At 27.5% G+C, this 14,581-nt stretch overlaps 1 protein-coding gene across 1 annotated transcript in view; it reads right to left on the reverse strand.

The window, feature by feature from the left end:
- LOC111034645 (WD repeat, SAM and U-box domain-containing protein 1-like) overlaps positions 1-7,796 on the reverse strand; it is a 16,370-nt gene extending 8,574 nt beyond the window's left edge. The window contains exons 1-5 of the mRNA XM_022315948.1: positions 7,488-7,796; positions 5,775-5,946; positions 3,481-3,626; positions 1,659-1,873; positions 303-526 (exon numbers count right to left, since the gene is read on the reverse strand). Coding sequence (XP_022171640.1) covers positions 303-526; positions 1,659-1,873; positions 3,481-3,626; positions 5,775-5,946; positions 7,488-7,621 — 891 coding nt within the window. The 5' untranslated portion in view covers positions 7,622-7,796. The remainder of the gene's footprint in view (positions 1-302; positions 527-1,658; positions 1,874-3,480; positions 3,627-5,774; positions 5,947-7,487) is intronic.
- Between the last annotated feature and the right edge of the window lie 6,785 nt (positions 7,797-14,581).

Raw genomic sequence — 14,581 nt, forward strand, 5'->3', positions numbered from 1 at the left:
ATAGCACTAACAACTAACTTGGTTTATTTTTACTAATTTTATAATCCTACAAAACTTCGAGGGCTGCAGATATATAAATACATAATACATAATGTTATATGTAAATACATAGATTTATTATCTGCTATGTGATATGGGTAAATTTTTTGAGGAGCTTCTGGGGTGCAACTTCCTCCTTCACTATATTTCAAGATACAATACTTTTAAAATATTTTTACATTTTGCCTATTCACAACGTCAAAATAAAAAAATAAATACTCCAAGTTATATCACTATATCTATTATAATATTATGATTGTTACCTGCCAAATTCTCGTGGTCTTGTCCATCGATGTGGACGCGAACAGCGTGCCGTCAGCTCCGCCAAAACACACACTGGTCACCGTTGATGAGTGTCCTTTCAGTGACTGGACCATTTCGACGGCACACTGATGAGAACCTGCGTTCTTCTTCCACAGAGTCAATCGCCAGATTTTCACCAAGTGGTCGTTACCGCACGTCAGCGCACTGTACACCTTGCCCTTATCTGCAACGGCCAGAGGAATATATGCTTGGAGGGATTTAATTTCAAATACATAAAATTTGTAGTGTAAGCAGGTACTAGGTATTTAGTTGTGTATTTACAACAGTATTATAATTTATAGCTAAAACGTTCAATAAAATATATAAATCTTTATCTAAAAAATGTATGGTATGATTAATTAATTAAGGTATTGGTTTTTCCCTATACACTTACGGATAGCAAATTGAAATGTTAATAAATATTTAATAACTATTAGTTGAAGTAATAAGTACACAGTAGATACACACATTATATTATGGTATAAAACCTCAGGAGAACAATAATCAATTCTAATTTAATTAACCTTCTGTAAAATAATTTGTATATTAATATTAAGCAATTACCTTCCTTTGTAAACCCATAAATTTGTAGTAGCCAATGGCCCTAGATGCCGAGGCTTTTATTAAAAAAAAAAAAAAAAAAAAACCTCAGGAGAACAAACAAAAAAAAAAATTTTACTTTAACAGTAAACCATCATAAATCACACATTATTACGCTAGTAAATGTTTATAATATTGAATTAGCTCAATTGTCCAATTAATTTTGAAATATTTCAAAGTATAAAACGGAATTTTTTTCAAGTCAAATTAAATTATACAATTCAAAAAAATATGCGCGTATAATTTTTTTTTTGTGTATTATAAAAACTTATAGGTGATAACATAGAAAATCATAATAAATTATCTATGAATTATTTATAATTAGCTGTAAAATGAGTAATATTAAATTAGTGCGTCCCAAAGAGGTCATTTTTCAATTAAACACTGTATAGTAATTTATAACATTTAATAAAGCTTTCAAATACTGCAAAAATAAACAGGTACTTAGCACATAGTATCACATACCTATATTTTATAATATAATATGTTAAGCGCAGCGAATTCAAATTTCAAATATGTATCTTTACTGCAGTGCAATTTGTATTAAATGATCGCATACTTATATTGAAATGTGCTACGTCCTACCTTTTTAATAACATATACATGGGATAAAGTGAAAAAAGGCTAAATCTTAACCATTAATTTTGAAGTTCAATTTTTTTTTACTTCATATACATACCTAATATATTATATACCTATTATGACACGTCACTCACTTGTTATTGTGGTGACAGTTGATATGTCGGCGGAATTCACGCCCATATCGTGACAATCGAATAGCACATACAAAGGAGTAGCTTTTCCGTAAGTATCGGTCAGCTCAGAGACCGACCACACTTTAGCCACTCCTGTCGTATCACCCGTCAATAGTATTCTTGAGTCTGTAGAACAACATATCATCGATATAGCCTCTTCGTGAGCTGTTATCGTCCTGCAAATAATACCACTCGCTATAATATTATGTACAGACAAAAAATTATGTTTTTATACGGATTTAAAATGTTATGAAATAATTATTTTCAAAAATATTATTAATTTACAATAATAATAATCCCAATTGATAATAATATCTACTTACAACTGATTTCACGAATAATGAATGATATTATTCGACAAACTATTGAACCTACATAATATAATATATGATACTAAGCACTTTATATATTACGATTTAATTTTAATGAATCTAACAAGGCTATATTACAGTGGTATTTTGAACTTTTTTCATTATTATGAACTATCTTATTATAAATACGTGGAAATAACTATAAAAAGAAAACAATAATAGTTAATATAAAATTAGCATGTATTTCGCCGCGTGTTAAATAGATTACCCGGTAAAAGAAATTTTTCGAACATCAGTGTTCTTTCTTTGTTTTAATTACACACACCTTATTATTGATTTTTGTTTATTTATTTATTAAAGTATACAAGATATTTTAACATATAATACAGTACCACTTAAACCGAGTTAAACTGATTCACATAAATTAAAAATGACTATCCGTTTACTTGCTTAACTACAAATTTTATTAGTATTATATCAAAATTATAGATTTTTAAACCTAAATTAGTCCACCCCTTGATAAAATATTTAAAAAGTAGAAACATAAATTAGAAACTATTCATATCTAGTCGGTTAATTACATTTTCGGCCAAAGTTATTACAATAACAATAAAATTAATATTAACAACTATGTACCTAAATTGCCTATACAACACGCCTTTCAATGATAATAAGACTGAGGTTAGTTCACAATATAATAGGTTTCATTCTTAATTTAATTTATTTGCAATATTTAGGACATGTTATTTAATCTCTGTCATTTCAACTATATGAAATAAATACTAAGGGCCCAGTCACACTGTAATTATACTGGGTGGCTTGTGGCTCTCTTATCGCTGGCCACTCTTATTGTAATCATTCAAAATCTAAGTCAGAAAATGAAACTTAACTTTTTTACAACGTGTATTTACAAAATAGACTAACAAAACGCCTAGGTCTATATAAAATATGTGCCTAACTAAATATAGTTATTATCAAGCTAATTAAATATACAACCTGTACAAAAACATAAAATAATTAAATTGGCCAACTACCAATTTATTAGAAAATTAACAGGTCTGGTGGAGTATACAAGAATATTACTCAATTAAAACATTAACTTTCGTGTTATTATTTCTGGGACACGCATAAAAACGTTAAAATATCGTTGAAGTTAAATAATTAATTATAAAAATTATATAATACACGATCACTAAAACTATTATATTACATTATAATTAGTGTTGTATTATATGGTTTTAAGGTAATGTATTAAAGTACATTCCTACGTAAATTATAATACTAGTAAATATGCCATATTATTACAAAGTGACATGGAGAAAAAAAATTTGTACTATAGAGAAATTCGTTAAACAGAATCAAATAAATTTGGTTCTAATTAGGTTTGGTTCTCAAAAATATTTCGTTAAATTAAAATATGTTATTAAACTGAATTATGTTATATTATGAAAGTTTAACTATATGACGCTTACCTAACCAGCACTCGTCTGAACATGTCCCACACGCACATGGTCCCATCGTCGCCAGCAGATACAAAATATTTATAATTTCCCACGAAGCATGACGATCTTATACCACCGCAACTATTTTGAACAAATGTGTGCACAATTCGTCCGGTCTAAAATTTATATTTCATATTATTATTATTTTTAGTTAGTAATAATTTACATTTAAGGTATATTGTATTATGTAATATGTACACAATATACACTATTTAGTTAAGTAATAGACTAATGAACTACCATAGCACCTAATCTTTGAAAATAATATTATATAACTCGAAAGCCCAAACTCGGATAATTTGTTAAGCCTATGTATAACTGTATAAGTGACAAATGGTATACTCGTACACTCCAATTAGAATTTCCATTAAAACATATTCCTCTAACGAGTGTCTTAAATAAATATTATATTATACATACGACTACATGTATTTTTATTTATAATATATTATTTATTCCACATAATAGTGCATATGAGATTTTAAACATTTGATAAATAAGTTATTAATATAAATAATGTCAATCATTAGAATTTATTTAAAGTTGAGTTATGATATATATTAAAAAATATAATTATTTTCAAATAAAATCAGGAAGTAGGTGGCGGATTTCTCAAACAGCCTTCGATTTTCCAACGAGTCTAACAGGGGGACAAAGTTCCCTAGTATATTAATAAATAGGTTTAAATAAATATATAGACATATAAAATATCAAAGATCAAATAATTTCATTAAATACAAATATTCAAAAGCAGTTGTTACTTGTTGATTTTGTTCATGTAAAAGGTAAAAAACATATAAAGACGTCACAAATGTCACGGTCGTTAATGGAACTTGTTAATAATTAGTTTTAAATTATGTGATACACTTGTGTATCATAAAAAGAATTATGTTTTGTGTAATGATTTATTAAATACCATTCGTACAAACCACAAAAAACAACATTGCATATTATATGTTACGGCTTTAATGACATACATACAATATTATATATATTATAAAGTATTTACTATATAAAATAATGATAAATAATAAATAATGAACTAAAAATATGATCAGACAAATACACGAAAACATTCATTATAAACTTAAAATTGAATGTACCTATATAACCTATCATTGAAAACATTTATAAGCCATCATAAATGTATTTAATATTATAAACATGACATCGCGTCATTTTATATGAATTGAATTTAAAAAACACCAAACATTATTATTTGCATGTACTTGCCCCTTGCATATTATATAAAAAAATATAATAATATTCATATTCGTGGGATTAAAATAATTGTATGCACAGGATATAGGATTAATTTTAATAAATGGTTTCGCTGTTTAATGAGTATAATAATGTATCTGTATAAAGTACGTGCGCCTGTAACAGTTATCATTATCGGAACTATAAAAAACAAAACAACTCTATAAGGTGAAAGCCAATTCTAATAATTCTATGCGTTCAAATATTGGCAGCAAATTGGATGTTTTAAGATAAGGATACATTTTCGTAAACGTGATCACAATGTCTTAGTAGTATGTAACTATAGGCTTTATCGAACCGATAAATTGTAAAGAAATGTGATATAATACTTGTGACAATATAACAAGTTATGTCGGTCTGAATTTAAAATTCAAGTCAAAACTCTATTTTCAAAATATTCGATTGAAACGATGACGATGACAGAAAACATTAGGTATCACAAAATATTATATAATATTTATATTTAATATAGACACAACACAGTAAGACTATAGAAATATTATTTAATTATGGATAAACCAATAATCGATAGGTACGGCTTATAAAATCATCGAACAAGGAGGGGTTATACTATAAAACATTATTTTATCGAGAAGGAGAGTTGAAGATGTACTGCACATATACCCGTCATATTCTTATTACTGCTTGGCAATTATTTACCGAATCCTCGCAACATAGATTTCAGAATATTTGTTTCAAGCTTACACAAGCTAGAACTGGCTGTAGAAATAAAATGATAATATGTGCACCTTTGCCTCAACATCGCACACCGTAATAAAATTGGATAATATCGATAACCAATATAGCCTATAAAATAATCACACTACAATGCATGGATAATACTAGAAAAGTTATTATTCTTTCAAGAGGGAGGTGAAAATTATACAAGTCATATTGTCATTACTGTTTACTCATTTAGGGAGTCCCACAATATCCGAACATTGTTACAAGCTTTCTACACAATAGCTTCTCCGGCTGTAGAAAAAGGTAATCTACATTCTTACCTCGACATCGCACAGTGTAGTGCTTCCATCTAAAGACGATGTGGCCAATATGGTCGCATCTCCGTCAAATTGAACACCAGTCACCATGTACTTGTGGTGGGTAAGTGGCGAATAAGATTTTTCCTCAAATCCGCCGCCGGATCGCCATTCCCACACGCTTACCGTCCGGTCACTGAGACAATAATACATGGCAATGGACAACATTATATAATAATGATTATTATGTGTGTTATATTTCTATTGATAATATAGTTTAAATATAAGTTGTATAACTCTCGGTGATTTTACAAAGGTATCGTTTTCTGCGATATAAATAATCGCAGGTGCACAGCTGTATAACTTAAAGTATAACGATCGAACTTAAACTGCGGCGATCACGTTTCAGAGTACGCGCTTTGTTTTATTTATTTATAAAATATCTAAATATTAAACACGATGTAAAAGATATTAATATTAAATATATTATTATGCTTTATGTGTGTAAGTATGTTCATTACAACCAATGCAATATACGTTATAACGTATAGATCTTAACTAAATGGAAACAGATAACTATTATATCAATAAAAAATCATCGAAGCGATCTATAATGACATCACGAACTAAAAACGAAACGGCGTTTACACAAGATGTATGGCAAGGTCTATTATTTATATTTATATTTATTTTTATAATTTAGAATACTGATTAGTATTAACATTTATAAGCAATAAACAGATTCGTGATTTATATAGTTTTTAAAGTTGATTTTGTCAAAAAGATAAGTCGTTATTCGTGCGTCGTTATTTATGTAGCCATGTAAGTATACTTGTTGTTTCATGTTCAGCACAATATAATTTACTATTATTCATAGACAAGCGTGGTTAAATAATAAAATCAAGTGTCCAGCTGATTATTCTAAGAAATCGTATGTCTATTACACTATTCCACTTTATATTATTGTAAACTAAAATATTTTTTTATCCTAAAATAGGTACAATGATTTATATATTCAATATTTTTTGTAAAACTTTTGTTTGAATAATTTTTATTCTACTTTGCGTTCAGTACATTAAAAACTACGAAAAATCGGAGTAAAATATTTTTGAATTTCTCATCGTTAGTGAAGTGATAAGTGAAGTATAAATATTATGAAATATTGTATACTAACTGTAGGTGCCAAAACTACCTAGGTATTATACAATATCTATTATTAGATAAATTGACTATTATAAACGAGAAAGGGTATTTTAAAAACGGCTATGTACGAACTGAATCCCAGGTTGTTTTAAAGTACTTACTCACTAATTGAGTCCTATGAAATTGAAATATAATACTGATTGAGTATGTCACGTCTAAATACTATCCAAGTCCCGTCAAACTTTATATAAAAACATCGGTTAATTATATATTTTACCTACTCAAAAATCTTATGATTCAATTAGTTTATTTTTCGTTGCTCTATCTTGGACTTAATTGGTATTTTTTTTTGTTTATACTCGGGACTCAATAAGTATTCTATTTGTTCCTCGTTTAAGTATATGGGGACTCAATTAGTATGCCCAGTTCAAAAAAGTATCCGAGGGGGAGCTTTAACCCCCGCAATCCAGAGCTTGAATCCGGTCTAGTGTATAATACATTTTTAAATTTTTTAGTATTTCACTTGTTAATATGCGATAATACCTACATAATAAACACGGACTGGAGCACCTAAGGCAACAAAAATGGCCTTACCTAGACCCGACGGCCAGATGATATCTTTTGGAAAAACAACATTTGGTCACGTCGCTGGAGTGTTTGCGAATGGTCTGGATACGTTTGGCGGCGACGAGGACGTCCGCGGAGCAAGTGATGGCGGCCGAGGACATGGCGGCGTGGCGCAAAGGCCGTGACTGCACGAACGCGGAAAAATGCCATGCAGAGCGCACGTATAACGCGTGTGATATATAATAGTAATAATAATAATATTATATGTGTCGATATGAAGTGCCTGCTGCAGGTCAACGGTGGCGCATCGTCGTCATGTGTATATATATACGCCAGTACGGCGACATTCACGCGACTACCTGCTACAGAATATCGTGTAAAATTATTATGCGACCGATAAACCTACGAACATGTTTTATTATTATACAGTTCCGACTTGGTGGCTTATTTATACCGTGTGGTCTACCGTAAAATAATATCATCAACATGTAATATTATAATATTGCGACGTCGCACAACTATACGCGGCTGGCCGCGGTTGATGTAGAAGTTTCAAGAAGATACAAATAATTAATAATATCGACATACGACGGTCTGTAGGGCTTGGGGTTTAAGTGGGAGATAATATCGTGAGTCGTGACGTATAATTATATTTTAACCGTAGGTAATTTTTTTTTTGTTTTTTTTTTTTTTACATTTACTCCTCCACTGTTAAGGTTATTAGCGTTTCTAAAATACATTAAATTTTGAAGATTTATACTAAATATTTTAAGTATTAATGTATAATACACGAAAGGCTTATAATGTCAATTGAATTACCTGCATGTGATTAATCTATGTGTATATGTCATATTTTCTGGACCAGGTAGGTCTCTTTGACGATAGTTAGTTGAAAAAGAATTGATATTGTCTGGGATTGTTATCCCTGGAGTCTTTCGTAAACGTAGATAATTATTTCAGTGTAAAGCTGCTAAATTCTCGAGACAATAGCAAATACATTTTCTAATAAGTATTTAATATTTATACATAAATACAAATAATCACAATTTTAAACAAATATTATTTTTTCCATAATTTGTTTTAATGTTTGAATCGTTTGTCAAATATTTACCATTACCACCAATAGCAAAATTGTATGTTGTCGTATCATCAAATCCCAGTCATTTCTAGGGAAAAAATAGTTGAAAAATCTGGAACAGAAATATGTCGTAGGTACCTATTTAATATTTGTAGATACAAAATAAATTAAGTATTTGAAATATTTAACAAGTATGAATTAATAACTAACATGTACTATTGCAAAGAAATGCAAATCTTTTCTTGGTACACCATTATATGGTGCGGTTAGAAGGTGCTGTCATTATGTCAAGCATCTAGCTATTATAATTTAGGCTCTACATTGATCAGTCAGACGGGATATGTTTAGTTACATAAAGAGAGATAAAAATGTTGTTTTTTGCTGTAAAAAATTATTTATAAGACATATAAATCGATATTTTGAGTAGGTGGGTCCTGAATTGTTTGTCTTGTCTCAAGTTTAAGAATTATGTAACGCGTATCATTTATGAATACAATAATAACTATTTTTCATTTTGATCAACACGGCTTGAGTAGCTATAATAATACAAATACACTAAGACTAATTTTTTAAATACATTTTTCATAATTATTATTATTGTTGGTTAAACACTTTTTCCAATTTATTTTAAAAATAAAAATAGACTAAACGCGGACATCAAACAAACATTATCAAACACTCTAAAACAAGAAACACTACAAGTATACATAAAATCCATTATATTTTCACATATTTTTATCAAGTACCTATATGTCAATTTTTGTAATGGCTTTCATAATTAGTAAGTATTATTATTTATTTAGACATGTTTGTATATTACAAATGTATAACATACTTATGTGATGTTTATTCCTGTATACATATTTATGAATAGTTAGAATATTAAATATATGTTATATGGACTATTATATTTATGTACTCATCGAGTTCATCTGTTCGTGTTTTTAAAATTAGTATTAGTGTTTTAACTTAACATATACAATAAAACCCAATGAGCAATTACTTCTAAGAGGTTCTTAATATTTTATGCATTTTAGAAGAGAATCACCTTGACCGTCCTGTAAACAATCTACAATCAATATTGGTTATAACTTAGAGGGAAAGGTTAATGTAAATAATTCAATATCTTTTAAACCACTGTAAGTATCAATAAGAATATTGTTAAAATTCTTAACTCTTAAGGCTTTACTATTTATTATTGCACAATTCTGACGGTGATATAGTCTCAAATAAGACATAATATAATGTGTTACTGCTAAGTGCAATAATACGGTATTAAATTACTTTTAATTTTTATTATTCTAGTCTTAAGATCGGATTACCGATATTATTTTTTAATATGTATTTCCTATTTATTCAAAAGCACCTATTGTAGATTTTGAGCGGAGAGATGAATATTATATTGTTTTTACAATGATGTGGGTTTTATTATCGTTTGTCATCAAGGTTTTGGGGCAGTAAAGTGTTTTCATTTTCTTTAACAGCAACTTTTCGGGTAGGAAAGTGAATCTAGTTGGTGCATTCGGTAGGTCAAAATTTAAAATTCCCAATAGTTTTCAAAATCGGCAGGAAAAACCAACAAAATATCAAGGAAAAAAGGCATAAACGGTAAAACCAGTTTTTGAAAAAAAATCGATTTTAGCTTTTAGTGTAACTCTAAAAAAATGACTGTAGATACGTGAAATTTTCAAAATATTATGACTCATGTTAAACTATTTATAGGTATATGAATTTTTCGATTATTATTGGTTTTTTTAAACTAATGATATCAATAAAAAAATGTTCGCTCGGTCAAAAAACTTGAAAATTAAATACTAGGTTCTTCATAAGTTGTTTTAGTGGATATTAAAAAACAAATTAAATGTAAATCCACAATAAATTTGTTTGTGCCTTTGAAGTTAGAATTTTAACAAAATTTGTAAATACCACGAAAATTAACAAATTATTTTGAGTTAGAAATTAAAAAAAAATTTTCTTTTTATACCTAAGATTTAAAAATTTAATATTCCTTATAAGTTTGTCTACCTTTATCAGAAAAAAAAAATTAGAGGAAAGTCAAATTAAACTTTTATGAAAGTTTAAAGTTGAAATTGTTACAACATTGGATATTCGCTTGATTATTTCTCTTGTTGCGATTTTCTTATTTTATCGTAATTCAAAAACGAATTACTATAGACACTTGAAATTTACACCAAATGTTTATTTTATCAATTCATATAGTTGATTCGATTTTGACTTGTTTTAGGCTGTTGACCGACATTTTCAATTTTCAATTTTTTTAGTTTTTTTTTTTATAAATATCAATAAAATTGTATTTGATGAGTCAAAAAACGTGAAAATGTAATACAAGGCTTCTGATATACTGTTATAATATTATTTGAAAAATATTAAAATTATATATGGTCGTTTTTGTTTTATAGTCATTTAAAGTTCAAATGTTGACAACATTTTTCAAATTGGAAAATGATTTTGTACTTAAAATTATATTAAATTTTCAACATCTATAGCTAAGGATTGAAAATGTAAAACAAAGCTCTACGCAAGTAGTTAATTCTGTAACTAAAAATTCTAAAAATAAACATAAACAACAGCTTTTTATAGTTAATTTAATTTCACAATAAAACGAAATTACAAATTAGCATAACGAATAACGATTTTAGTAATTTTGTTGTAATAATACGGTTAGGTTAGTATATTTAATATTTTTTCAGCATCACTGATAATTAAAGAATAATATTGATTCTACTTACAGGTTACACGGTATTAAAAATAAGTTATAAGTATTAAGTTATAACAATATAAAATATCTTAGACTGGTATCTTCGATTAGAACACAAGAATATTTGTCATTTAAAATACATTATATAATTAATATAAATAAATATTTTCATAACCTTTTTCAAATATCTTTCAATTTTAAGAATATATAGGTATACTATTTTCTATACGCCTAACAAAGAATCCAAATTAAACTATAATTTATACATTTTTTAAAATATATATTATACTGATGTATAACGTATTACATTATTATTATATGCAAATTATGATCATCAATACTATTATAATCTATTACAGAAGACATATTCGACCATGTTCTAACATGGGTTTACTCTTGTTCTAATACAGTACAAATAAATGGAGTAAACGGATTATTAGCTGTTTTTAATGTTTTTATGTGGATAACATCGACGGGTTATCTTTAAAATTTAATTTCTCTAGAACTCCATTATTTAACCTAACAAACTTCCAAAAAATTGTGCATGTTCTAGTAAAATGTATAATTTAAACAGCTCATGCCAATATTAATCCCTTCGGGCTCATATTCCAAATAACGGCTAAATGTTTGTGTAATAATAAGGTCATGTAATACATACATAATGTCACCGTATGACAGCAGTGTATACGTCCCAAAAGTCCTATACACACGAGTACACCGTGGAAATCTATTTATTTGAATATGGTTTTATTTTAACAGCTATCTATAATAAAATTCAAATTTTAATAATTTAAAACATTTTTTACAAAATTTCAATAGTTCAAAATAGCTGCTTTTAATCTTATTTTTCCAAACACTTCATATATCTGTATAATTTTTATTTATTATTAGTAAATTAATACATACAATTAAATTACCCCTTTAAGCAAATACTTGTGATGAGATATAATTTATTGATTTATTATCCGTCCTTATTTTTAAATTGACATTTAAAGTTCTCAAAGAAAAAAAAATTAAATACTACCTACAATAAATGTAGAGCTTAAAATTAAAGTTCGCTTAGCAACCATTTAACAATAGAATTTTCATTTGTTAGATAATTAGTAAATAGTACAGTAATAATAGCTATATTATTGCTATATATTATATATAAATTATATTGAACTCATGCGATTACATAACGGTGTTGGTGTTTATATTTTAGAATTTTGTGTAATTTTACTTTTTTTTGCCTAAGATATGTGTACGTAGTTCACAGTTACTTACATAGGCACGCGATTAAAATACAAGCATTTAATATAATCATTTAATCGTTGCTTGGACATAATAATATAGTATACCTGTCACCATCACATATACACACAGCACCATAGTTTAAACACTCTCATCCTATACTGGTGCAACATTTATTACGTATTCGTGACATAATAACGAATGACGATATTACTATTTTCAATTAAAATATAGGTCATAGCATTCAATAAATACGATGCTTTTAAATTTACAAGCTAAAAAAAATGAATTAACCATTTGATAATATTTGCATAAAATGCCTAAAGCAAATAGCAAAATATATTTATTAAAATGCATACTGTTAAATTTATAAGTCAGCCTTTTTAATAGAACACCCACGATATTTAAGTAATAAATATAACGTTTTATGGGTTTTTTTAATCCACTCACCGTAAAGTCGTAACTTAAAGTTAGTTACGCATTTTCAGCATAATTCCAGACTCTTGACACAATATCTCCTGTCTCCGCCACAACGTAAGCGCTATCAGTTTTGAAAAAAACTACCTATAACAAAAAACACTCAATGATTATCTTTGAGAATAAAAATTGAACAGGTTTGGACTTGAAATTGATTATTATATATCTGGAATTTCCGAATATCCCATTATATTAACTAATTTTTTTTTATATATTTTTTTTCAATTTAACAAAGAAAAGAAACTTTTATTCATACATAACACTAATAGAAATAAGGTATTCCGTAATCGTACAACGATTATCACAGTTATATAGACTGATTTGGGTAATATAGTCATATATTGCATTTTAATAACCCTTTAAAAATACCGTTAAATTTATAAACAACAGTAATCTAACGTGTAAGGAATCGACAAAAACTGAATATAATATACGTACGTACCGTCCAATGTATTTTTATGCCACAATACTATACAGTTCATTTGTAAAATACTAAAATGAATCTCATAATATCATTTACTTGCTCAACATATTATAAAATATGTATATAAGGTTAATGATTATATTTACGTCCCACATACACTCCAGATTTCTCAAGATTCAGAGTATAATATATTATTATAGTTTATTATGATTTACGATACTCCGATGTTTAATGTAAATAGGTAAAAGAATATAATATTATCTTAACTGTTTATGGATTTTTTAAATAAGTAATAGAAGTAATTGAATATTTTACCATGGTTAATTTGTTCTTATTACCGTTTTAAAAATGTAAAAGACTAATACCCAATACATTCATAGATTAAAAACATTATATAATAAATATATTTTTATCAATATAAGGTACCTAGAATGATCAAATAAAATAAACATTCTGCTTTTCTAAAAAGCGAAGCCTAACATTACGAATGCATAGACCCTTGACGGCTCGCCACTTTGTTTTTGTCAAATATTTGCCATCAATATTTTGAATGTAGGTTATTTGATATATTATTAAACTTCAAGTTGGTATTTTCATTTGTGTATTTGGAAACACAACAAGCAATTAATTAATTATGTGCGATAAAAATAAACGACAAGATCAATACACAGTAATTTGTATTGAAATAAAATAAGAGTGTTTAACTCCTCTATAAAAATCTATCAGCTGTATATGATATTTAATTCTTGAAGTGTATTTTGGAATAGCATCTCTACAACTAGTACAACTAAGCAAGAAATTAAAAAGTAAGAGTTTAAAATAATGGTAAATTTTATAACTTGTTGTTTAATTATTACTACAATATAACTTATTCATATATTTTAAAGTTCCAATATATATTTCTCGTATTTTGTACAAAACGAGTCGATATTTTATCATGTAGGTAGGTATATTATTATTCAACTTTTGAAAACGCATTCCATTCGCTGCCATGTTATATACTCAGGCGCATTTCACATCAAACTTGTTCATAATAAAGTAAACCTCATTATATTTGATACTAAATCAATCGACATAATATAATAATACCGAAACAAGTTATTATTCAATAGCATTAAAATAGTTTTGTATTATATTATTATCAAACCATTTGATATTAATATAGAAATAACGACGGTGACGCGTCATAT

The sequence above is a fragment of the Myzus persicae genome, unplaced genomic scaffold, assembly GCF_001856785.1.
Source record: "Myzus persicae strain clone G006 unplaced genomic scaffold, MPER_G0061.0, whole genome shotgun sequence".
Classification (NCBI taxonomy): domain Eukaryota; kingdom Metazoa; phylum Arthropoda; class Insecta; order Hemiptera; family Aphididae; genus Myzus; species Myzus persicae.